A 27,087-nucleotide genomic window follows, 5' to 3' on the forward strand; every position below is an offset into this window, starting at 1 on the left:
CCACCCTTCTAGATCCACCCCTGCCCTGGACCCGGTTCTTCCTGTGGAAAGGGAGTTCTTCTGCCCCAACATTACCAAGAGCTTGCTTAAGTGGGATTGCTGGATGATGGGGTTGTAGGGTCTTTATCTTAAAACGTCTCGCGACAGTTGTTGATACGGGTTTGCACTATATGAATGAAACTGAATTTAATCGCTTTAGCGTAAGTCGTCACCTCGTGGCGTCTTCGTAAAACAGAGGAAATAAAACAAAGCGCACATGTGGCTTCTGGCTCCGCCTCCGCCACGTGACAATGAGCTGGCTGAGTCAGCCGGCTCGTCATGCAGCGTCAGTCTGGAGTCGCACAATTATGAAAAGGCAACCTTCCGCTGGAGCTGCACCCGAAGCGGATCTCTCCAACGTCTACCGGGCTTTCCTTCCAAGGCTAACTGAGAGTACCGCTGATAGATGGATAAAAGCCACGACAGAGCTCTTCCTGAGTCTCAACGGTGAAGAGAATGGTATGTGAAGCTCTCCGGGTGGTCAGCTGTCACCCCTGGGTTTTATGGTCTGGTTAAATTGGCGCGGAGGATCATCGTGACTGATCGAGGTTTGAGTGGCAGGTTCCCCCCAATGCATGCTGTCTCCTGCCTGGTCAGGTACCCAGCTGGGGTCGCGGTGACGTTTTGCCGTTTTTTCCCCCCCCCCCTTTAATCGCTGCATGGCTGTTGAGTTGACACATTGTAACGTGAAGGTAGTGTGCGAAGAGCGCACAGGGACACATCGTCTAGCAAAGAAAACTCCCAAAACACTCACGGGCGTAACGTTAGCAGGCTAAATAGCTAGCGAGCTAGCGCTATACTAAGCTAACAAGCTAGTGGAGCAGCAGCAGTGGTAGCTGGCCGATATGAGCAACGCTGTCTTTGAGCTTTTCTTCACCTCACGATCATTTAGACCTGATAATAGCAGCTAGCACTTGTTTAAGACGTTTCCTTTAGCTGTCTCAGATGTCAGACAAGACACACTGTCATTACCACCAACAAGTCAATGCAACCCCGAGTGGCTGCCAAGTCTGCGCAGACGTGCCAGCGTCAGGAAAAGTAAAGTGGTGTTGAAATGCTCTTTTTATTAGCTCAGGTTTTGGTGAAACGCCTGTATTTCTGCTCATGTTGGGCTGACCTGAACGTTTCAGGCCTGTTGCAGTCATTGTTGTGGTTTTGTTCCTGGAGAGAGTCAGAGAGACAGGGAGGAAAAAATAAACTGGAATTGGTTTTAACATCTGGGTTCGAGCCGAGCGCGTGTGCGACGACTATTAAAAAGTCGTCATCAATGGAGTGTCGATTCTAAGATTCACCATGGCAACCGTCGAGGAGAATGATGTCCTTGGTAACGTCCGCTGGACTTATATCTGTTTGCGTATTTCTCTGAATATACTCGTAGTGTTTTTCGTGCGTTTAAAACCTACAGGGGCCCTCCAGAAAGTGTCCAGTGTGGGATTCATCTTTTATGATGATCCTGTTGGGTTTTTTGAGGTAATGGGAAGTGTAACGATCTTCTAAGGAGGGCGCCTGTTGATCTGCTCAAACCCTTTCGTCTTTGCAACCGAAGCTGTAGGAGTAGAGACACACACACACACACACACACACAGTATGTTAATATGCCCTCTTTGGAGCAGAGGTAGAAGGACATAGGCAGTGTTTGGGTAAGGTGGCTCTTTCTGGTGATCATCACGAAGTAAAGTATGTGTTGATTGTTTTTCAGCTTTACTCTCAGATTTTCTGCTTTATTTTCAAGATGCAAATGAAATATTTTTTAAATATTTTATCGTAATGAGACTCTAATACTCCGTTTGGGGGTTTTGGCCTTTCACCAAAGAAAAATCACCAGGACTGTGATTTAAAATATATTTAACCAGCATTTTCTTAAAGTCCAGTTTAATTTACAGAACTTAAACACATCTTTATTGTGTGATAAAAGGAAAGCATTGTCTTCTGTTTGCCAGAAAAACGCTATAAAATTGTCGGTCCTACACACCCTAAAATACTGTTAACATGTTAATTACAATTCTGTATTTTTTATATTAAGTATTTAATGATTGGTCTGCAGTATTAATAATAAGCCTGTTAAATTATACTTTCACACCGTCAGCAGTAGTGAAAGTTTTCCTTCCTGGTTTTTGCTACAACGCCAGTCTTGCTTTTACCTTTATTACATTTTTTTAAGTTCCTCATATTTGTATCCAATCATAATTTCTTCGTTTTGTAAGGAGAAAAATAATCTGCAATTATATTTTCCAACGGGCCACATCAGAAACTGGAACTGTTGTACCGTGTAAGTTTACAAAGAAATAATATTGTTAAGCTGAAGTCAATTCTGCTCAGTATTATTGGTCCAACCCTCCAGAACAGTCCCGAATTCTCGTGTGGTTTCTTGGAAAAATGAATTGCCCATTCATGTTTGTGATTTTCATCTTATTGCGCATTAAAACATGTTATGACTTATTAAAATAATACACCTTTGTGTGACTACCTAACATGATACACATGTTTATGATTAGTGATGTCAAATATCAAAAATTCTGTTTTGGAAATGTTAAACTTTCTTCTTTTTCAGGCCCCTGGTATATTGACAGAATCTCCACCTGTCTATATATAAATACACAAGAGCTGCCTTAATGGTCTTGCCATCCCCTCAGAGAACTCGTTGACAGTCTTACTATTTAAATTATATGTATTTGACTAGGAATAAAACCCCACCCAGAGGTCCTAATCACGGAGTAATCAATTGTCAATAAATTATTCTCAGCCAGTATTAGTACAGTTGCGTTAAAATAGCAACCTGGCTGATATTCATATACCTTTTTCTTTTGTTCCTGTCTTTGATCCAAGAAAAAAATAATATCTATATGAAAAACAAACAAACAAAGAAAAGAAAAATTGTCATGTCAAAACTGGTCTAATGTAATGGCTAAAAATTATACCATATGTTTTTGTATTCAGCTTTCCATACTAAGCTTTGATTATTATGACTACACGATTTGGGTACTTATAGTAAACTTCATGTAGTCATAGTTGTTAGTTTAAATTATATTCAAAACAGTGAGTGTTTAAATCTGCATGTAGGTGATTTGACACAATGACTTTGCTGTACTCTGAGAGCAGTGATATAATGTAATGCAAATTAATTTGGCTTTACACACATCATGTCCGACAGCTGCTGATTTGATAAAGAAGACCTTCCAGCAAGCAGGCTCAGTGTTTTACCTCTTTTTGGAATGAAAAAACATAGTTTTCTGCGTTTTGTCATCGACAAAACCAAGAGTTTTCACTGAACGTGCTCTCTGGAATGCTCCCTGAAGACTTGCCCAAACATGTGTTTGCAAGTTGTATTTTTTCCTGTCTGTAAAACCACGACCTCCCTTTTTTCCAAGAACTTGATGGTACTTCTCGTACTTTTCCTGTGAAAAAGAATGACGGTTCAGGGTGGATGTAAAGAGAAGAAGTGAAGCAGAAACAGCTGTGAATTAGCCTTGTCCATAGTTTTGTTGGTACTCAGAAGGGAACATTGACTATATCAACACAGATATGCTATGTCCTTGGATCTTACCTGTGTGAGAATGGTTTAGTTTAGGAGTCACTGAAATGGTTAAAAATGTCATCCACGATTTATAAACATCCATGTTACATCTACTTTTATCTACTTTTATTAGTAATAGTTTTTTCATATTTACACTGCAGCTGTCTTTAACTTGTAAGTTTTTTTGTATAGACTGCTCGATGTCCAGTATTGCAGGAAATGGTCTGGTGAATTCACTACTAGTTAGTGGTCATCTTCTTAAACCAGACTATTTTCAAATGTAGGACCAAAGCTAAAGTGAAACATTTCTCCTCCATGTTAGAAAGCACAACTTAAGGCAATGTCTCGTCCTGATTCTACTGATATTTTAGAGATTTGTGCAAAAGCAGCTTGAGATTATAGTAGCCTGTAGTGTGTCTTTTACCCTTTACTTTCCTCAGTGTTGGCCTGAGCAGGTCACACGCTCCAGCTTACCTCTAGATGATGGATTCTGCTGTGCTGCTACTCTAAACAGTGTGATTGTAACTGTTAGTTTGAAACAAATGCCATTTCATTATAGACGTGAGCTCAATCTGTGATAGAGTTTTGTTATTGCTAGTTACAGACTGTTACGTAAAGTTAGGTGGTTTAACTTTAGCTTTACTTCAGTTTTGGCTTAGAGCTGGTAGAAAATGGTTTTGCGTCACTTTGTTATGGTCTGCAACAGACTCGAGCTGTATTTGTGTTACTGCATGTGTGTTTGAGTCTGCTGACTGACTTTTGAGTTTATCTCACACTACATTTGCACCACACACGCACCACACACACAGATGGCAGATAAAGTTTTTTCCACTGGCACAGCACTGTGCAGGGTTCTCAAACTCAAAAATAGTAGCAGTCACAACTTGTGAATTTTTGTGAATGGAGTGTTTCTCTGTAGTATCCAGCTGACTGCTTTCACTTGTACAGCTTGTGGCCCATTTCTGACTTGTGGGTGCTCCAGAGTTCCCCGAAAGAACTGCAAGACAGTTCTGTTTTTACTTGTACAGCACGCTCTTTATTTATTTATTTATTGGCTTTTAATACACTATTACCTTGGCACTGTCCCTACTCTTGTTTCTGCTTAAACCGTAGTTTTCAGAGGTTCGCATAGCTGTCTGCATCAGATGTTGAGAAGGAAAGCTATCACATGCTTTAGTGAACTAGGTAATACAGCTTTCTGGATGCAGCACTCAGGAGGCTAGCCTGATGCTACCACTGTATCCGCCCCATGCAGTGCAGTCTTTCAGAGCTTTGCCCCAGAGGGCATGAATGTGTGAGCTGTTGAGTTGTCACACTTTGGTCTCATGACTGTTTGCACTTTTGTGTGCTGGTTTCTGGCAATCTTATCTGAAGGCTTTAATGAACCTGTTCTCTCCATTTTAATAGTCTTTTATAGGCCAAGTTCTTGGAACAATAACATATGGCAAGGATTGCAAATTGATAAGAGCTGTCATAGTTAAAATAAATGTCCCGTATTGTGCTTCTCTTTTAATTGAACCAATATATGATAACAGATTTTCAGATAACCACATTGTAACTCTTTTGATTGGGTCAGTTTTTGTAGCAGACTGTATAGTATCTGGGGTTAAACGCGGACATTTTAGTGATTCGTCTTATAGAAAGATGTGCAGAAATTTACAGCTCTCCATTTTTTATTTTACACATAAGGATAAGCTATTTCATATGATTATCCAGACTTAAGAGTGATGCTGGCTGCAGGGTAAAAGCTGTTTCTTAGTCTGCTTATCCATGATTTGTTGGACTTGTAGCACTTGAAAAAGTGATGAGTCTCTGAGAATATTGATGGTTCTTACTAGGCAACAGAATAAATCAGACTATATACTATACTATATTATTATATTTATTTATTTAATTATTTTTTTTTGTCCCAGGCAAAACCATGGCCACGTAACCTAATCCTCGTGATATCTTTGAACCACTCTCACTGTGTAACATAAGACCACTGTTTTAGAGCCATGGCTTTTGTAATGACCCTGCAACCAAAGATGGCCTGCAACAAATTTTCATTGTCAGAAACTTAGGACGACGTCTCACCATGTGACAGCTACAACAAATGTATTAAAGAAATGAAATCCAATAAATGTTGGAAGCCTTGTTTGTATGGTATGACTGCACCATTGAGATTATAAAAGGGAAACCAATATTTGAGGAATTTCAGTCATATGTTGTAGCATATGATTCAGTGTGCGATGCTCTTATACTCACACATACCGCACCTAAGGATGGGAATCAAGAACCAGTTCTTGTAGAGATCCAGTTCCCAGTACTCTAATTCCTTGGAAGCGTTACTCTGCTTGCCTATTGATCCCCCTGATTGGTTCGTGCACACTCACGTCGATCAGTTGATATCAGTTCCTGTGTTGGTGGAGGAGACTAGTGGAGCAGTCTCCAGTGTGGATATGGACGGTACTCTTATTTTTATTGCACAAAAGAATGAGAGCACGATGGTAAAGTGTAGTCTGCTCCAGGACAGAAGCAGCTGCATTATACGGTTAACACAACTTCAGCTCTTCGCAAACACCTGCACAGACATCATGCTAACGCTAAGCTAGCCAAGTGAGACAGTGTTTCAGATTATTTTACAGAGTAACATGAAAGTAATGTTACGGGTACTATAACAAATGTCTTTCTCCTGGCTAATTAAGTAATGTACTGCATTACTTTTAAGAAAAATGTTCTGTGTAATAATTACTTAAGCAGTGACTCTAACACTAATCACAACAAAGAGCGGAAATACCTCCAACATGAACATGCACAAGCATTTAACCACGCAGCATGTAATTGATTTGCACAAACTTAATGTCTTTGATATGATGGTGAATCTCAAAGTGGAGCCGATAAGGGAATCAATAAGTGATATCGAAAATGGAATTGGAATTGCTAAATTTGATCAATTCCTATCACTACTCACACATAACACATTGTATCCAGATTTATTAGATCTGTGTTGCGCATCGTGTCTTGCGTTACATTGCTAAAATTGCAGACTGTAGTTGCCTTCAACAGCAGCACAGATGCTGCAGCTGGAGCTGGGAATAAAAGCTGACAAAGTGATGCAGGCTTATCAGCAGCGCTGCTTTTAAGGTACAAGTAGAGCCGACTATAATTAAATTGATGTACTCCATAAAATCTATGTGTTGTCTGCGTTATCTCATGTTGTGTATGACAACTTTAACACTGCCATGGTTGTAACTGCAGGAAAAAGACTGAAATGGAATCAAGTAAAGAAAAGAGGACGATAAGCACTGTTAAAAGATCAAGAAGTTAATACCAGAAAGATTTCAAAATAACTAGATAAAAAAAATAAAATGAAATAAAAGCAAACTTCTTGTTCCTCTTTATTGTTTTTGGCCTGTTATGCTCATTTCCAAATGCTCCTTGATTGATCTTTTAAAAAAATATATACTTGAGTGGCTTTGCATAATTCACAGTTCAAAATAACCATAATTTACACCGGGCACCTCAGAACCCACTGTGTTTTTACTCCTCTTCCTTTAAGCCAGCTTTCTTCTGATTGACTACCTGACAAGGCCATATTGGGGATATCTGCTTTCGCTGGTGTCATACAGAGCCAAGAGGAGACGGGGGGGAAAAAACCTCTCAAAGTTGTAACTTTTTGCTGATCTGGATTATCCTGCCCTATCCTGCTCTGGCTGTATTTAATGTAAAAATCTGCCACTGTAACAATGGACAGAAAACACACCCAAAAAATAATAATGCTAATTGGAGATGAGGTGTGCGACAGGAGTCTGTGTAGGATCCATTCTTGTTCTATAAATGCAAGGCATCAGTTAATTCAAAGTGCTTCACAGACTTCATTATTCAAAAACTAAATTCCACAAGATTTTTCCTTCTATTAGTCTGTTGTAAACTTGGACAAGGCTCTCTTACTCATTTATTTTGGACTTGCCCCAAATTGTACAACTGTTGGTTGGACATCTTTAAATGTTTTTCTGATATGTACAACTGCACAATAGAGCTGGACCCAATAACTGCATTGTTTGGATCTTCCTTTTCCCTTTTACATCTCAGCTCTGCTGCACAAATGACAATTTTGCTTGGAATGGTAATTGCTAAGACAATTATCTTGATTCTGGAAGTCTGACATTGTACCTCAGTTCAAAATGTGGCCGACAGAACTGACTGCTCTACTGCATATTGAGAGAATTAGGTGTACATTAGAGGACAAACTTAGTAAGTTTTTTTAATGTGTGGCAGCCATTTTTAGATCATGTATTAAAACAAAGTTCTCTTTGATAATTCAGTCTACCACCCTAGTGTTTTATTTTTGTTTCTTGCCAGTGTTGAAGTAGTGTCTTTGCTGATGCAGTGTAATCTTTTGCCTTATTTGTTTTGTGTGTGTGTGTGCGTGTGCGTGTGTGTGTGTGTGTGGTTTTTTTTCTTTTTTTTGCCCTTGCTGTTGTGTTGTCTGTTTTTTTTCTTTATATCAAAAATCTTAATAAACATATTAAAAAGAATAAAATTCAGATTTTTAAATGTCCTGTCCCTACAAATGTCCATTTCATATGTAGAATGACGTAAATTAATAATTAGGTCTCAAGATTGTGTTGTGTACCTTATGAGTTAATCACTTCAGAGATCAGTAGTCGGACAAAAAAACCCTCCATGAGAAGGTCTAAGCTCACTGTACCGTGGAGGATGCCCTAGATCTGAATCACAGATCTGTGGCACAGTAGTAATTCCTGTTAAGGGAAGAAAAAAAATCATATCTTTGGGTTAAGTCTCTAAAATAAATTAACATTTTTTAATTGGCTTAAATCCTGAACCATATTTATGTCTATTACAAATGGTGGGAAAGCTCTTGAAATCATATTTCTATCAGTACATTTGGTAACAGCTTCTTAAATCAAACATGGAAGAAAATAAAATGGCAATAATTAATCTAGGTCTTTCTGTTTGTTCTGAGAATAGCTCTTGCACTGAAGTGCTGACCTCGTTGCTTCCACTCTTTTTAATGGGTAATAGAATTGCCAAGCCAGATGTTATCTCACCCTGTATTGCGTCACTCAGGGCCAGAGGAATGATGGGTTGACCAGCCAGCCTTGTAACATTGTTGGGAAAAAGGAGCAGGGGAGAGGAAGAGCTCAGCTGGCAAGGTTTCTGGCTGAGGGGTGACAGATGGAAGATAAAGTGACAGTGCACAATCAAATTTGTGTCTCTCCAAATTAACATATTAATCCCCCCAGTTGCACATAGCTGCCCATAAACAAAACTCACAGCATCTAACACTGCTGAGCTGAACAGGATAGAAAGGTGCTGGGTCAAATTTTCCGCGTGATCGGAGTTGTCATAAAAACCCGGGGCTCAGAAAGAAGCCAGAGAGGAAGAGGGAGGGAGCGAAGAAGTGGGAGAGTAAGAGTTGGTGTGTGTTTTTTGGCAGCGTCTGTGAAGCTCAAGTCTTTTGTTGCCTGACATTTTCAGGTACCATGGTTACAGGTTAGCAGTCTTGCTTTTATCTGCCTTATTAACCCTTTGTTAGATTGTATTGGATCAAAAAGACAACGGTTTCAATGCATTCCTCCACATCACAGAAAGATTATTCCTTGTTTATTCCTTAGGTGTGTCTCACATTTGTCACTAGTTCAGCAGATAGCGAGACTGAATTAGATGTCGAACACTGATTAGATGAGCGAATCTGTTAACCAGTGGGGCAGTAAAGAGCAAATGACCTGCTGTGCAGGTAGAAGGTGAAGATGAAATCATGCAGCAAAGTTCGTGAAATGTAAACCATAATCTTTCTACCATGTGGAAAAGTTTCAATAAATATGGGGAATTGTGGCATCATGCAATAAATATGGCTTTAATTTAAATGATTACAATTATAGTAAATGCCGTTATTAAAATAAGGTAATCCAGATATACTGATTATTAGATGGCATTCTGTTTTGCATCACATCCTCAGTTTTGTTCAATCCCAACTAGGCTGGGACATGTTCAAGGCTCACTAATGTTGCGTGTGCATGTGCCAACTCTGATGTCATCAAAGCCCTGAAGCCATTTATTCTAGTGGATGTGCACAAACCCATCAACCGATGGGTGTGGAAACTCCCATCAGTATTGGTATAGGAGTAGAAGTCATTAATACATGAAGCAGTGTTATCGTGAAGGTGTTTAAAAAATTGTTCCTGCATTGATTTTTTTTTTTTAAATAAATGTGTTTGGAGGGGATTAGGCCAATAATAGTAGGAAAAATGGAAAGAAGTATTGACATCAGCTACATTAAAACCAGAGACATTAAAAAGACACGTGTTACTGAATAAAAATTTATAGGTGAAAGGTGATTGTCCTGCTCCTGGAGAGCCAATCAACACATGAGCTGGTCTTGTTTTTGTGCAGTTGGTGTTTGACAGTTTCAGCTATGAGGCAGCAGTCATATAGACTCCTTATTGTAGTAAAGATGCAGAGAACTGTGCTTATCTTTTTTCTCTGCTTACTGTAACTGTAAAGATATTGCAACTGCCAGTATATGGTTGTGTGTCCTCTTATGATGCGTTATTGCTGCGTTGCTGGCAGATATTAGACAATAGTCACTACTTTTGCTGGTGCTCATCACTTGAGGAAAAACCGAAAGCTAACCATCTTGTGGTGAAGAACAAATGACTCAAAGGGGGTAAAGTGTGTTTTAACTATATATGAATACGTAGACAGGCAAAGCTCCCGGGTCTAAAAAATGAAGCCAGTGCAGAAGCGTCTTAAACCTGCATTCTTGTAAATGCCTGCAGGGGGTGACTCCTGTAGCAGCACAAATATTGTGAAGAATTCTGAGGAAAAGACGGTGTTATCTTTCTTCCATTCCCTCAATAAACTCTTACCTGATAATTGTATGGTGTCAGTCACTAGTTTCATTTTGCAAATTTTGTTACCAGTTAGAGCTAAAAAGGACAACAAAGCAGAGTTCACCTTGGAGCAGGTCTGCCTCGTTACTGCCGAATTGCTACTGTGAGCATCCAGTATCAAAACATAAAGATGGCGACAGGAGGAGGACTGCGGGAGTTAATTATACCCAATGGGTGGCATGATAGTCCTTCCATCATTTAAATACAGTCTTTTGAAAAATTGGTGGACAGTGGGGGAGGGATGCAAAGCCATTGCAGTAAATAACTACATAATTCATGCTTCTTTGCTGGGGTGTTTTTATGTTGTGCTATGTTTTCCTGCTTTCTTGTAGACCAGTGCCATTCTTATCATGGGCAGCATGTTGTGATAGCCCACATATTCTTTCATTTTTAAAATGACAAATCTGAAGTGTTATCACGTGGATAGACTGCTTCAAGCACTAACAATACTATTTTTCTAATTGGCTCACCAAATATCAAACCTACTATTTAACGTCATTGGATACAGTGGTTTAGCCTTCCATGACTGCCTGTAATTGCATGCTCTAAACCAGTGCTAAACATGGTTTTTCCTGGCTCAGCATGGGCCTTTGGGTGGCGACTATGCAAGTAAGCAAGATTTGTACATGTAGTTTGGCAAAGAGACAGAATTACCTTAATTAAAAGAAGTCCAAGATTTTGTGGTTACCTTCTGTGTTTGATGTGATGACTAATGCTGCTCTTGTGTGTCTGTGTGTTAAATATAAAGATGGAGCCCAGAGCCAGGTGGCTTAGCAAAAAAGACTGAAAACAGATCAGGGGGTCAGCTCTGTCACGAGCTTTTATGCCTTAATAGATGTTATAATGTGTATTTATCTGTTTTCTAAAATCTTTTAACTGTTTGGGTCGTACCTTAAGAACTGCGGGTCTAAATTTGGGGATTATTCCAACCATTAAGTGGCACCCGCTTTTTATTAAAATTTGAGAATAAATAAATAAAAGAATTCAGTGGTCAAAATTCAAAGTTTTGGTCTGTTAAGCAGCTTTTCTTTGATTCTTCTTTGATTTAAGACCTTTTGTCTCAGTAATATGCAGGTTGTATTTTTCAGGCAGCAAATCTGTGCTGTCACTTCATTTCAGGTAGTGTCGCTTGATTATGACAAACCACATGGTGCGTTTGAAAAGTCAGAAGTCACACCAACTCTGACTTGGTAATCCAAGGTGTGTGTGTGTGTGCGTGTGTGTGAAGAGTTGTAAAACTGTAGAACTTGTAATCTCGATTACCTTTGTTGTGCAATTGTTAAAAATAAAGCCACAGAGGGGAATAAAAACCAACCGTCTCTGTCTGAGCATGCTGCCAGGGGTAGGGCAGGATGACAGAGAAGGCCTATGGGGGGAAAAAAAAAAAAATCTTATATTTTTTTCTTATCAGTCAATATAATTATCTATCATAATAGAAATCAAATATGTTATTTCCTTTAAGCTTAAAGGGCTATTTTTACTCCTCACATGTGAAGATATAAGTTTAATTTTCTTAATCATATACAGTAAAATATTTATTTTCTGTTGAACATGAGAAATGTACTGTAAAATTGTACAACTATATTTTAACATAGGTGTTTATACATAATGAACTAAAATCTTAATTCCAAATAGGAAGAAGCTTCAATTGTTACACAAGAACACAAACTGGAAAACTAAATTCAATGGCAATTTCAAAGAAATCTGGGAAAAAAAGATCTCTCACTTACACACAAACAAACAAACATCATTATTATTATTATTATTGTTATCATTATTATTGATAATGGTGGTTGAGTAACTATCTTGCTCGGGAGCGAAACATCACCTATTTTCCCCACTACTGTTGCTACTGAGCACAAGAGCCGATCTTGTGCTAGAATTGGTGGACAGTTTCTGACTTTTGCACACTTTGGATTTTACCAGCACTTTGTCTTTTTGTGTATTGTAACTCAAAGTAATGTTCATATCGCCACAGTCAAAAGCCGTAGACCATTGTATCATTTTCTTCTCCCTGCGCAGGAGCTAGAGTGAAAGGAGAAAAGCCATATCGGATGACCTTTTTTCCCTTCTGCAGATAATTGAAGAGTGTTGCACAAGTATTGACACAATAGTTTGCTTTTTAACTGTAATGTGATAAATTTAGTAAACGAATATTACTGAACTGCAGAAAATGGTAATGGCATAACGGTAACATGTTTCTTTGTAACTAAATACTGCTTGAGTGGTTGTCCCATACAGTCGTGAAAAAGTACACAGTCTTTCTATTCAAAGATTTTATGTATCAGTACATAATAATAGGATTTAAAATGATTTAAATACAACCTCAGGTGAACAATAGTGCATGATGTATTATACCACATCATTAGTCGACAAAAAGGAAACCAAAATGAAAAAGCAGTGTTAAAAAAATAAACAAACCAAAAAAAACCCCTAACTGAAGCAATTAGTTGAAGTAAGCCTTTGCTTTAAGACTTCATCACTCTTTATTGCTCTTACATCATTGTGGAGAAATTTGGGCCACTCTTCTTTTCAGTATTGTTTCAGTTCATTGAGGTTTTTGTACAACTCTCTTAATATCCCTGCCACAGTATTTCAATTAGGTTTTGGTCTGCACTTTGACTGGACCATCACAACAACTTTATTCTTTTCTCTTATACCATTCTGCTGTAGATTTGCTAGAGTGCTTTGATCATCGTCCTGTGGCGTGTCCTAATTTGGGCCAAGCTTTAGCTGTTAGACGGATGCTGTCATATTTGACTCGAGACTATTTTCTTAATACAGTCAATGACTGCAAGTTACCCAGGTGCACCTTGTAGTGGTTGCAAAACAATCAAATTCTAACCCCTCCACCACCATGCTTGACAGTTGGCATGAGGTGTTTACGCTGATACCTTGTTTAGTTTTTGCCAAATGTGCTGTCGTGCGTTACAGCCAAACATGTCTACTTTGGTCTTGTCCAGCGGACAGTTACGGGAGTCTTGTGGTTTGTTCACATGCAGTTTTGCAAACCTAAGCTGTGTTGCCATGTTCTTTTTTTTTTTTTTTTTTTTTTTTTTTTCTTTTTCTTTAGAGAGAAGGTTTCTACTGGCAACCCTGACCAACACCCTATAACTTGTTCAGTCTTTTTCTAATTATACTGCCACGACATTTAACATTTGTCATGCTAACCGAGGCCTGTAGAGTCTGAGATGTTGCTGTTGTTGTTTTTGTTTTTTTGTGCTGTTTCTCTGAACATTGTCTCATTTTGGGTGAATTTCAACTGCTGGGAATATTAACAGCTGTCATGATTTTTTTTCCACTAGAATGATGGACTTGATATTGTTTGGAAATTGCCTTATAATCCTTTACAGATTGATAGACAGTAATAATTGTTTTTTTTTAAAGATCATTGCTGATGCCTTTCCACCTTGGCATTGTGTTAAGACACACCTGAATGCTCCATCCCCACAAACTGCTAGGACCGATTTAAAAAAAAAAAAAAAGTTCTGATATGTTAAAAAAACAGCTGAATATGATTAATAGCATTTGTGTAAACAAATCTTTTTGTACATTACTTTATATTTTATTGACATAGAAGTGGAAATTGAACAATAATTGGTGCACATGTTTGGACCCCCTTGTACCTGTATTAATTTTCAGGATCTTCGTTAAGTTGGTGTATTAATCCATGTTGGGACCTTTTTGTTTAAACTTAGTTGCCTTTATTTAATCCTGGCATTTTTTTTATGCTGTTTTCCTGTAAATGAGTATCAAAGTAAAGGAGGCTTCTTAAAGACTAATTGTAGTGCCTGAGTTGTTGGGAGAGGTTTTGTGTGTACTGCATGAATCACAGTTGGTGGTGTGTTGTCAGTAGCCAACTAGGTATATATCACTGAGGTCTCTGCCCATCCACTAATCCTCCCCCACACCCCCGCCTCCCTCACTTCTTTCTCTCCAGCCTAAGTATAATATCTAGTTTGTCTCAGACACATTCATCTGCCCCCTGAGTGGCTTCTTACAGATTAACTGTGGATGGAGTTTGGAGGCTGCAACCTCTCACTGATCACTCAGCGTTTAACTCGAGCTGGGTCTGTATGGTAACTGTGCAGCTGTAGACTTTGAGACCTGTATGGAAATTGCGTGCAGATCTAACAGCACAGTGAGTTGCTGCTGATGACCCAGTACTCGGGAGAGGCTGTGGGTGTTGTGGTTTGTCCAGGAGATGCGTGAAGGAGCCCTGGTATGTTTCTGTACAAAGCCCTTAAACACAGAGATGAAGAGGAGGACATCCAGGTACAAACTTGGTTGTTTATTGTCACTAGTCAAGATGTGGGACGACATGCTTATTGACATGTTTTCAGTATTTTCTGGAGGCAGATTTAAATCCTGTTGTGTTGGATGTAACTTCGGATCCTGAATTTAAGATGCTTCTGTTTAGTTTATATCAAACAACATGCTGATATTGAGAAATGCTTAACGTGACCTCAGGGAGAAAATGTTGCTCTACTACTTTTGTCAGATTTTAAGGAATTGTTGAAATGTTTTGGAGAAGGTGTTTGCAGGTTCCCCTCTTTGTGCTGAAGAGATTAATGGTGCTAATCGCCCTTGGGTTCCTCTGAGCTGCTCTGGAGGGGAACAATAAGGCACGAGGCATTAAATGAAAATTCCTTCACCATAAACCTTTGTTATGAGAAAAATGCTGTTGTAGAATTAGAAGGCTGTTTATACTGTTTGGTAGATGCCTCTAACTGGTGTTCCTCGTCAGCTCTTTTTGTCATGATTTTTATATGACTGTTTCATTTTTCTTCTGTGTTAAACTTTCTAATCCCCTTAAATTGTTATAGACTAAATCCTGTATTAAGGGGTGCAACATCCCTTTTAGCCTTTTAAGATGTCTTGAAGTTTATTATTTAACATTGTTATAAATAACTTAAAAATACTTGGCTTTTATTCTCATTTAATTTTTCTTTACGTATCTTTTATGTGTACTTTGCTTGAATTGCATTTGAGTCCGTTAAACATGAGAGACCTCAGCTGCCGCTGCTCACAACTCTTTCTTTTTGTTCACAGTCCCAGAAATCCTGGATAGAAAGCACTTTCACCAAGAGGGAATGTGTGTACATACTTCCAGTGTCAAAGGACCCCCACAGGTATGTGCTTAGACCTACTGTAGTGAGTCTGCTGGTGATAGCCATGGAAACGGCGTAATTGCATGGTGTGAGTTAAAGAAGGCCCAAACCATAACGACTACTCTCCAGAGGCAAAATGAGTCTGTTTTAATGTTTATGTCTGTCACTAAAATTACAGATTTAAGTGAGGGGTTAAGCAAGTGATGAACCTGTGGATCTTTCAATCTTAGGGGTGGGATTGCCCCCCCCCCCCCCCCCCCCCCAAAAAAAAAGCAATATTAGCAATTTTTCAAGTTCTGATATGATTTTTATACCTCAGCTTCAGGTATCTGCTTTATACCAGTGTGAAAGTAATAAAATGTCATCCTCACAGTGAGAATTGGACTAGGAATCTTTTATGTGTATATATAGATAGGTAGATAGTAGGGGTGCAACAATACACATACATATGCGTACCGAACTGAAAGCACTGTATCGAACGGTTCAATATGGACACGAGTATTATTGCACCCCTAATAGATAGATAGATAGATAGATAGGTATAGGTCTTTTGTCAGTTGACACAGTATTTTTCTGCAGACTTACTGGAATCTTACAATGCAGTGTTGAAATTATATGCAGGCGTCTTCTTGGCTTGGCGTGTCATGAAGGCCACTTATCCACACTGTGTGCATGACAAACATCAAACAGCTCTGTTAAAGGGGCAGTAGTTGCTATAAATACTCATCCACTTGCAGAGAAACGGGAAAGGAAAAGGTGATTTTTTTTAAAAATTTATTTATTTATTTATTTATTTTTATGTTCCCACCAGCAGCTTATATTTACGGTTAAACAGTCCTTGGATGTCTTCCTTTCTTCTTGTAAACTCACAATAATGATGGGTGACTTGTTTTCCTGTGTTTTCTTTTACATCAATTATTTGCGAACTGGTTATTCTCTGTTAACTGCTGTACGTGCGGCTTCTGCTAAATGATTCAGAGGTGTTAGTGAACACAGGCTCATTTAACATTAGGTCAAAGTGTGGCATGTGACTGTGATCAAAGTGAGTCCCTTTGGAAGGTTTCATAACTGTCTCTTGGTTAAAGGCCAACTTAACCGGGCTGTCTTCCCAGGAGACAGTTAACCTTCCTTAATGTCCTTAAAGAACTTTCTCTGCTGAGAACTTCCTTCAGACTTGGAGAAATCAAACCCTCACATTAGTCTTGTTTTAGAACCGTCGTGTATGGTCGGAAATGCTCTTCAGATTTATCTATTCTGTTTTTATTTATATTCACACTGACTGAGTTGTTGGGGCATTCCTTTCAGATGCCTTCCAGGATGCCAGATTTGCCAGCAGCTCGTCAGGTGAGTATTTGTTTGCTTGTTGTTCAACTCATTCTCTGTTATCTGACAGGGTTAGCCTGGCAAAATCCATGCCTAACCAGCTGGTTTACATCAGAAACCCCCCCAGAGGTAAATTCTTTGCAATTCCTTTGAAATTCCACTAAACAACAACCTTTACCAGGAAACAATTAAATTCCAGGCTTTATGTGTTAAGATGCGTATTTTCCCCCAAGGCTAGTAGAGGAAGACAGAAAACAAAGCTCAGACTCAATAATGATAAACAATTAGGCTTTTTTGTTTTTAGAAAAATCTGTCATCATTGATCTGTAGATGGTTCATATCTTGGACACACTTTTACCAAGTGTGTCCAGTATTTCAGTTGTGTATATGTTTTAGTAGCTTGCTGCCTCAGAGTTTGAAGTATCACAATACTGTTGCAGTTACACACCTAGACAGAAGCCTTAAGGGAGACCGGTGTCAACATCTGGCTGACACGAGAGGGAGATAGACAAATGATGGAAATGGAGAAAGAAGTAAAGAGGCTGTGAATTAGATCACCTTTGTCCCTGCCAGTGAATCCTGTCTGGCAATGTTTGGCACACATCTTGTGGAGAATATTAAAATGTTTCTAGAAGCCAAGCCATGCCACTCTGCAGTCCTCCAGGCAGTTATTTTGAACTCACTGTCTAAACATATGGGCAACTGCGTTCCAAAATAAACTCAGCATCTGCTTATCTCACAAAGTCCTGAACAATGCAGTGCTAACTGATGTTATAGATACAATAAGTCATGGAAATGCAAAAAAACAAACAAACACGTATACCCACAATAATGAGTAGATGATCCTGGCCTTACACAGCTGAAACTGTCAGGATCTGTGTGCATATGTCAGCACAATAAGATTAGCTGATGTGGGTTTTTTGTAGTGGAATGGTCATAATTACTGGAATGGAATGGTGGAATGGTCAATAAATAACTCAAATAGTTAAGTTATAAGAATAATATGTATATGTATTTTTATTTATTTTTTGTCTCGTGGGTCAATAATACTGCGATTTAAGAGCTGAAGCATAAGAAATTCTCCTGCGGAAAAGGAAATATGAGAGCCATTTAAATTTATCCTAACATTAGTCCATCAGTTAATAATTTCAGGGTTCGTCTAGATCAGTGGTTCTTAACCTGGGTTCGTTCGAACCCTAGGGGTTCGGTGAATCGGTCTCAGGGGTTCGGCAGAGCCTCCACCGTGACATGCACGGCTCATTTTGTGCACCAATAAAAAACATTTCTATGTCTTGAATTTGAAAAAAAAATCACATTTTATTTTTCACTAAAGAGGGGTTCAGTGAATACGCATATGAAACTGGTGGGGTTCGGTACCTCCAACAAGGTTAAGAACCACTGGTCTAGATGGTGTTTTAGTGACAAGGGTGTAATATTTTGAAATGGGTGAGACCAAAATCTAACCCAAGCTTATTTATAGTGTCACTTTAAACGAGTTACCTTAATGGAGGACTGGTTTGTTCACTGTGGCCATTGTACTTGTATGACAGAATGAGGAGATGTTCATAAGCAATGCTATACTCCGCCCACGTTTCCCAGATGGATTAAGCTTAGCGCCCCAAAGCAAGTGCCAGTTGCTACACCTTTGACCATGAACTGGAAGTTCAAGTCTTGATATTAATGAATAAATGATCAATGATAGTAACAATAACTTTGTGTCAGCTGGGCATGACTTTGACTTGTCTTGTTACTTATAGAGCTGCTTTGTGAGAATGAAATACAGCTCATTAATTTTAATTTATTAATTACAATTAATTAATTGTAATTAATAAAATTTAATACCCTGCTAAGTAAGTTTGCTCACTTACAAAGAAATTAGACCCCTATTTTTTGGAAGTTTCATTTTTATGGAGAAAGACAGAATATCAACCCAAGTTGATTGATTTTGGTGGCGCTAGAATTATAACACAGAAATTATAATCAAGATTTCAGCTGTAAAAAGAATGGTGTACATCAGTGTCATGAAGTTGTTATTACAAAGTATAAAGAATGACATGTGTAAGGGTATGGCTTTGAAAAACAAAACCAGATTCTCATCCAGGTAGCAACCTTCGGCAATGGGGCCGATATGTTGTACCCTCTTTAAGTAGAAGCTTAAAGAGCCATTATGAGAACTGGATTTCAGTGAATGTGTTTTATTTTATATTTATTTTAAGATTATGTAATGATATCGAGTACATTTGCACTATACCCCCATATAAGCAATATCCCATATTGCTGCAAAAGAGGAAATACGGGTACCTACTTCTCTTTTTATGTCACAGGTAGACAGAGCCAGACTTGGTACTTCCAGGGGTCGATCTTGTAAATGAAAAGGACAATTTGTTTTGCGGAATTTGTTTTACTCCTTATTTATTTAAAGCTGTCTCCATTGTCTTGGCTTCTGCCACAGTATGTTAAGAGGCTTTGAAAGATTGTGAAGATTGTGTGTTAGAGTTATAACCAGAAAACACTCAAACAAGGCAAGACTAAGTCCAATGAATTGTACAATCATTTCAAATACCCGCACCTTTACTTTATTGCAAAAGGGTCTTAAACATACAGATGACAAAAAACACATGCAATATTGTACTGATTGACTAAGTCTAAATATACAGTACATGTCCCAGGCGGCTGAGTAGTACCTGAGAATTCTTTGTACACCTGAATGCTATTAATGCAGGGTTTGACAAAATCAATGGTCCAATGGCCTGGGGTCATTTTTGGACCTGTGACGATGTTTCCACCAACTAATTCAACTGTGAAGCAGATTAGGTTAAATGAACCCTCACTAATGAGTAGGTTTTTTTTCCTGATTAAAATGTCACTAGAAGTACTACATTAAAGGTTATTATAATCTTAAGGAATGGGTTTTAACTGCTCCCATTCATCGCTGGTTTGTTTTGCACAGTGATAGTACAACTAATTTAAGAAGTTGTTAAAATGAAAACTAACTCATACATTGCTATATCTAACACAGCATGCCCTCCAATACTATTCTCCATTACTGCTATTTCTGAAGCTTTTTTAAATATAAATTGTATATAAACAAATTAATTATCTTATATTCTTAATAATCTAGCTGGAGTACGTTCTGTAATTAAATTGGCTTTTTTGTGGGGGGGGGGGGCTTGTTTAAAAAATATATATATAAATAAATGACTAATAATCTCATCTTCTGGCCTATTGGGGGAAGATGTTGTTTTGAACAAGGGATCCTATGCACATGTAAAAAGTTTTTGTTAATGATGATGTGCTGCTTTAGCTTCTCTGCCTTTTGTGCAGCTTTTGATTGGCTGCCCATTACAAACAGGAGGTTTGCTTTGCAGGTGGACAGGGTGTCTGTACTCACAGCCAGAGCTGTGTGCCTGACATGACAGTGTTGTGTCTCATACACATACAGATGTTAGGAAATCTTAGGGAAAAAACCCCTAATCTAAAGCCTGAACTTGTTGATTTATAGTGGCTACTTATACTTGGCTGGCATGATTTGAAACCGCAGCAATGTTTATTTTGAGGAGCCAACATTGTCGCAATGTGTGTTTATAGAAAATAATGTAAAAATAATAGGCTCACATTCATAGTTCAACATAATATTCAGTTGAAGAGTGCAGTGTTTTCCGAAAAACACTTCAGGAATATTTATCAGGTGTGGCATGGATTCCTGTTCCTTGTACTGTGTTTGTTTCTCTAGATTATTGTTCTGCTTTTGAAAACTCTTGTTGTAATTGTTTTACTGGTTTCCTGTTATTCTTTTTGTTTCTTTAAAATTGTATCATGGCTAATAATAATTGAAACTGCAAACATTTGAAAAATTCATCTGGCCTTTTTTTTTTTTTTTTTAAAGGTGCTGCTGTGGGCGGCTGGTGCGGCAACATGCTGGCTTCACAGCCAGCTTGGCCACCAAGTACTCGGATGTGAAGTTGGGTGAGAGCTCCAATGTGCCTATGCCCGAGCTGGAGGAGTGGTCAGTGGAAAAACACACAGAGGCCAGCCCCACTGATGCCTATGGTGTCATCAACTTCCAGGGAGGGTCTCACTCATACAGAGCCAAGGTGAGGGGCTAATCCCCTTTGCTGTGTCATGTTTACATATTTTTTTAAATTTAACATTAATATAGAAACTGTGTTGGGGGGGGGGGGGGGGGGGGGGGGTTCCATCACTGTATTTAAGGTGTGGTGACTTCTACATAGATATCCTTGGTCTTAGAGTTTTATAGGTAAACAACTTCAGGCTTGACTTGATGAAATAAAAAAAATAAAAAACCCAGTTTGATCTAAAACTGTTTGATAAATAGTGCAGATTGTGTATTTCAATTGATTTTAGCTTATTTTTTGTGGCACTTCACTCTCTATAACATTTAAAGCAAGTTTCTTCAATCCAAACACAAATTTATTGTGTGTCATGACCCATCCTTTCTTCGTTGTGTGTTACACTAACATGTTTTTCTTGTGTTTGTGAAACTGTGGACAGTATGTACGTTTGTCCCATGACACGAGTCCAGACAGCATTTTACGACTGATGCTAAAGGAGTGGCACATGGAGCTTCCCAAGATCCTCATTTCTGTCCATGGAGGAATTCAGAACTTTGACCTGCACCCCCGCATTAAGCAGGTGGTCGGCAAGGGCCTCATCAAAGCTGCTGTCACCACCGGGGCCTGGATTCTCACCGGTGGTGTTAACACGGGTAAATAATCAGAGAAACATTATGTTCTTTTTGAAATACTGTGGAAAGGACAAAGTTCTCCTGCATATTGTATCATTTTTTAAAAGGTTGTGCAATTCAGATTTTTTTTTAAATGAGGAAAGGCATTTTTAAATTTTTGTTGAAATTAGGGAAAATGTTGGAAATTTACACTTTTATGTACAGATTCTCACAATGTACATTTACATGTATATTCAAAAGTATTTAAATATGTTTCTCCAAAAGAAACCAAACAATTAATAAATCAGATTGTTAATGATCAAACTCTTCTTTTACAAAAGCTGCAGATTCATGTTTAACAGGTTGTTCAGTCATTGTGGAAAGCAAGTCCTGTCCAACATGTGCTCAGCGGGAAGAAACTGCATTATCTGTAGATTAACTTTATCAGCCACAGTGCACTGAGTGTACTCTACCTTTTCAGTGTTACTGGCCTCAATACATTTTGAACAAGTTGCACTTCAAGGATATTAAATCATTAGAACTTTGTTTTTATACTGAAATCAGAGTCTCGGGCTGAACATTTTCATGTGGTTTTCACAAATAGATCTTTATTCCCTCAGCACAAAAACTCTGAGGAATAGTTCTTAATAGGCCTCGTATTCTCAGCAGTGACTGACCATTGTGGTATCATCTTTATGTTTTAATGAGACAGGAGGCTTCATTAGTTTTGCTACTGGTGGATGGAACCACTGAAACCATCACTGAATGCTGCGCGATTAGACAAAATGTGTTAGAAATAAAACCAAAAGTTGATCATATTGCTGAAAGCATAGCAGCCTCCATTGGGTTTGGCAAGTTCAAAGTGGTGACAGAACTTCATAGGTAGTTTGTTTTTGGTGCTGCTAGAAAATGATTGTCAGTCCTGGAACATATTTGATGTAGCTTCTCATGAAGGTAACACCCATCAATTGTTTGACCAATAGGAAGATATCTGTTGTTGAAATCCTTTTTGTTTTCAAATGAATTGCCAACAATGCTTGATTGGGTGGAAGATGATCTTTTTCGCATATAGCACACAATAGATGGTCTTCTACTAGAAATACTCTGCTTTGGTTTGGGCAAGGGTGATCCCTGGGTGGAGCATGAAAGAGGCAGGATATATGACATTACTTGGTGTGAATTCACTGGACGGTTACCTGTACTATTCTCGCATAGGAGAAATTGGTCATTACAACAAACCTAATAAAATGTAAAATTTCCTTGTTGAGTCAGCGGATTCTTGGTGTAATGAAAAATACACTTATTAATATAACTGAATAAACATGATTTATTATTATTATTATTATTAATAATCATTTTTAATTCTAATGATAATAATTATAATTTCTATATGTTAACAAATACTTAAGAGTCTTCCAAAGAAAAATGCCTTTTATCTATGCAATCCTACACAAATAAACAGCCCGTTAATGGTGATTCGCTGATGTAGCAGAAGTTCTCTAACCGTGTCATTTGGTTGTGAGTCGAGGCTGATGTGTGTTTGCAGCCACAGTATGGCGTGAAGATGCTGTGGTCTGATCATAGTGTTTAAATCATTACTCACAGGGTCAATTACTCAGACCAGTGATTACTTTTAATCCGTCTCTGGTACTTTGGCCAGTTGGGATGGTCTCCCGGCTCACAAATTACTGCTGAATTCATAGGATCCATCAAGTGAGGATTGTGGTTCACAAACAACTCCAGGGCTAATGTACTTGTTGTGAGCTGGTTCCATCAGTGGCATTTTGGTCATTAACACTCTGGTGTTTTGCCTGTTTATTTTTTTTATTTGGACTCTGCTTACTGACAGCAATGCATGCACTTTAATGAACAGAGAACAAGAGAGGAACATGAGCTGTTATTTTGTCTAAGAATGAGAGAAAGTTGAAAAACATAAACTAATGGTAGATTTATCACTTAATAAAACTACATCCGCTGCTCCCCTATTTCCATGGGCTCGCCACAATGGGTAGCTCTGCATTTATGATTTGGCAGATTTTTATGCCAGTTGCTCTTTCTCACACAACCCCAAACAGATTTGTTAAGCCAATTAAATCTGACCTATGAATCATTCGAGTATTTAAAAAAAGTGATGGACCAGTGTTGTGTCTGCACACAACAGACAAATTAGCAAAGAACCAATATTAACCATACAAATCTAAATTGTAGGTTTAGGATTTTTAAAACACTTAATTTTCTCTTATTTCTTTTGGTGAATCTATGAAAAAGGCCAAAGATAACAGTTTGATGGGCATAGAATTGTATTTTTGCTCCAACAAGGTAGTTCTCAAAGAAATATTAGCCCAAACCTTAGCATGTCTTGACATTGTGTGCAGGGTCCTTAAAAAAAATTGAGAAGATTGGACAAATGGAGGACAAAAGAAGTAGCAGGTCTTAAAAAAGAATCTCCTGTAGCAGATCAACAGTCTTTTAAGAAATAAAAAAAAAAATTCTGCAAAGACCTGACAGGACCTGAGAGATTCATCCAGCCTTTCAGTTGAGCCATCTACTGTTCACTGAAGCCTCGCTGGAGTTTTTCTCAGTTGGAAGGGTGTCTGTCGAGAAGCCATTTTTAAAGGAGTGGAAACAGAGCGAACCTTCGAACCGAACATTCATCAATAATGAATCATGCTGCTTTACTGTGCAGCACCTTACATCGTGCATTATCAGCATTAATTATTATACAGACAGACAGTGAAGAAGAAAAACACTTAAAAGAAACTGATGTTAAATATCATATGAAAACATGTACAAAAGATGTTCACATATCATTAAAGTATGACAAACTAACATCAGAAAAACTAAGGAAGTGTGACTGAAAAGTGTGGCGGATTGTGCCGACAACCACTTCAAATGTTAAAAGTTAAAATCTAAAATAAAGAAGTGAAATATCTACTAAAACTCATTCAGCTGCAACTAAGTCCTCCATGTTTGGACTTCTATGTTCTTAACGCGCAAATAAGTCCGTGCATGATTACATTGCTCTGCCCATCAAAATGTCACGAAAAAGTCAGGTGAATATATCGCCTATCGTCATTTATTGGCCTGATGAATGTCAGTTGGAAACCTTTTACATATCACCCAACCTTATTGTCCAGGTTACTTTAAATATAGACTGTTAGTAGGTAGATTTTGAGCATCCTTTAGGCATCTTTCACAAATCTGCTGATATGATGGGATACATGAAGGAATCTGAAGTATTCTAGTTTAACCCATCCAATGTTTTTAGTGTCTGAAAGTCATATGGAGGTTGTCCATTTCTTTTCACAACATTGATTAAATATATCTATAAAATACATTTTTAATGGTGAAAGATTATGCTGAGATATGTGACTTGAGTGGACAGTTTTATTTCTAATATTAATAAGGAATATTTAGCAGTGGAAACCTTTTTTAAAGAAAGAATAAAAGATTTTTTTTTTAAAATTTGTTTCTGAAGGTGTAGCAAAACATGTGGGAGATGCTCTCAAAGAACACTGTTCAAGATCATCAAAGAAAATTTGCACTATCGGGATTGCACCCTGGGGAGTGATTGAAAACAGGAACGATCTCATCGGCAGAGACGTAAGATGCAGCTTATTGTGACTAACCTGAATGTTAATGTTAAAGTTGTCATTTATGTGTGCATATAAAGATATATGTATATATGTGTGCATAGTCTCCTTTTTTTCCTTTACTTTTCTTTCTGTTAATGGCTGCTCTTTTCCACACTGCAGATTATTGCTCCGTATCAGACACTACTGAATCCTCTCAGCAAACTAAATGTTCTCAACAGCCTGCATTCCCATTTCCTCCTTGTGGATGATGGGACGGTGGGAAAGTATGGCGCTGAAGTCACATTGCGGCGGGAACTGGAGAAGCATATCAACCTCCAAAAAATACATGCCAGTAAGAAGTTTTTTTTGGTCATTAATGTAAAAGTACATGCTTAGTGCTGCAACAAAAGAGCACGCATACACTCACACACACAAACAGATATCAACATACATAAGTCCCATTGCAGCTGAATGTGTGCTGTTCTGGTGCGGGTGCAGACTGTGTGATGTGTCCATGAATGCCACACTTGTGAGATTGACACAAGACTCAACATTGTACTGTAAATATATTCAAAAATCTCAGACTTTGCACTACCTTTGGAACTATGAGTTGGACAACTTCATCAGTCGCTTCTTCTACCATTAACAACAAACACAAGAAAAGAAAACCAGGGCTTGTTCACAAACCTCTAAAAAGACTCTGACATAAATGACTAAACACTCCTGAATCTTTACCAGATTCAGACTTTGCTCTTATCCATAGAACCAACACTATCTGCATTTTAAACAGACTATTTAATAGAAATCCTGCATAATGAGTTTCAAGCATAAAGTGATATTCTGGAGTTTAACTAGGGCCAGAAAGAAGCACTGGTCAAAGATGATAATAATACACTACAAACCTTTACTCTCACCACCCAACTGAACATTATCATAGCCGAAAGTAAAATGAAAGAAACTATATTCTGGACTTGAAAACAAGCAGCAATAGGGACACCCTGGTTGTTTCCAGCATACAGGAACGTAGAACAGATGAATTTCATGGTGACGAGACTAGAACTACCCCCCCCCCCCCCCCCCCCCCCGTGTGTAAACTGGATTTTTTAAAAAAAAAAGCAACATAACATCCTACATCGAATGTCACCAAGTTTGGACATTATAAACGTAATGAACATATACAATATGCCAGGGCAGACGGCTTAAAGGGATGGACAGTGGACTCAATGACCAGTTTCCATGCGAAGTAATTGAAGGAAAAAACGGAAAACAGTACATCAAAGAAGCCATAGAAATCACAGAAAATATATAATTGATGAAAACTCTACTGTAACAAAAATGTGACCCAATTGCTTTTCTAGTTCCCCAACCCCCAAATCTGAATCACTTCCTTTTCACTCACGGAGTATTTTACCAATCATTTGCTGCATCTCCCCACTCCTTAGCAGTTTTCTCCGACTTCTAAACTAACATAGATTGAAATGGCTTGAGATCTAAAACACCATAGTGTCCCTTTTTGTTTAATTATTTGGGTTTTGGTCTTCTGTTCATTTTTATGCCATATTTATTATCTGTTTTTTCTTCTGTCTCTGTTAAAACAAATGGTATGATTACACAAACATCATTCACCACACGTGTATACACACACATCTTTCTGTAGTCTCACAACAATATTAATGATAATAATTATGTCTATTGCATTTATTTATCTAGTGTTTTAGAATTTTTTTTCTTCACTCACAAACATTTCTATTTGTCATAACTGGTAACAGAGAGATGGCATCCAACACTAAACAAACATTAAAATCTATATGAATAAAAACATTTTAATGATTGGTTTTAGTTGAGGCAGTCTTTGATTACACTGTCCATTTCACAAGGAATTGGTTTTTTTCCCCCCTCTAGTCTGTGAATTTTCTTTTTAACACATAATTTCATAATTTTA

At 38.2% G+C, this 27,087-nt stretch overlaps 1 protein-coding gene across 5 annotated transcripts in view; it reads left to right on the forward strand.

The window, feature by feature from the left end:
* Positions 1–281: 281 nt before the first annotated feature.
* The window catches only part of trpm7 (transient receptor potential cation channel, subfamily M, member 7), a 105,058-nt gene continuing 78,252 nt past the window's right edge, over positions 282–27,087 (forward strand). For 3 of the 5 annotated variants that reach the window (XM_085154688.1, XM_085154697.1, XM_085154707.1), the window contains exons 1-7: positions 12,007–14,727; positions 15,505–15,584; positions 16,869–16,907; positions 20,773–20,980; positions 21,399–21,612; positions 25,049–25,173; positions 25,326–25,497. In XM_085154688.1, the coding sequence (XP_085010814.1) occupies positions 14,677–14,727; positions 15,505–15,584; positions 16,869–16,907; positions 20,773–20,980; positions 21,399–21,612; positions 25,049–25,173; positions 25,326–25,497 (889 nt within the window). In that variant the 5' untranslated portion in view covers positions 12,007–14,676. Of the gene's footprint in view, positions 499–12,006; positions 14,728–15,504; positions 15,585–16,868; positions 16,908–20,772; positions 20,981–21,398; positions 21,613–25,048; positions 25,174–25,325; positions 25,498–27,087 lie in introns of those variants that run through there. The other 2 variants (XM_085154703.1, XM_085154717.1) reach the window with 2 other exon arrangements.

The sequence above is a fragment of the Neolamprologus multifasciatus genome, chromosome 1, assembly GCF_963576455.1.
Source record: "Neolamprologus multifasciatus chromosome 1, fNeoMul1.2, whole genome shotgun sequence".
NCBI lineage: Eukaryota > Metazoa > Chordata > Actinopteri > Cichliformes > Cichlidae > Neolamprologus > Neolamprologus multifasciatus.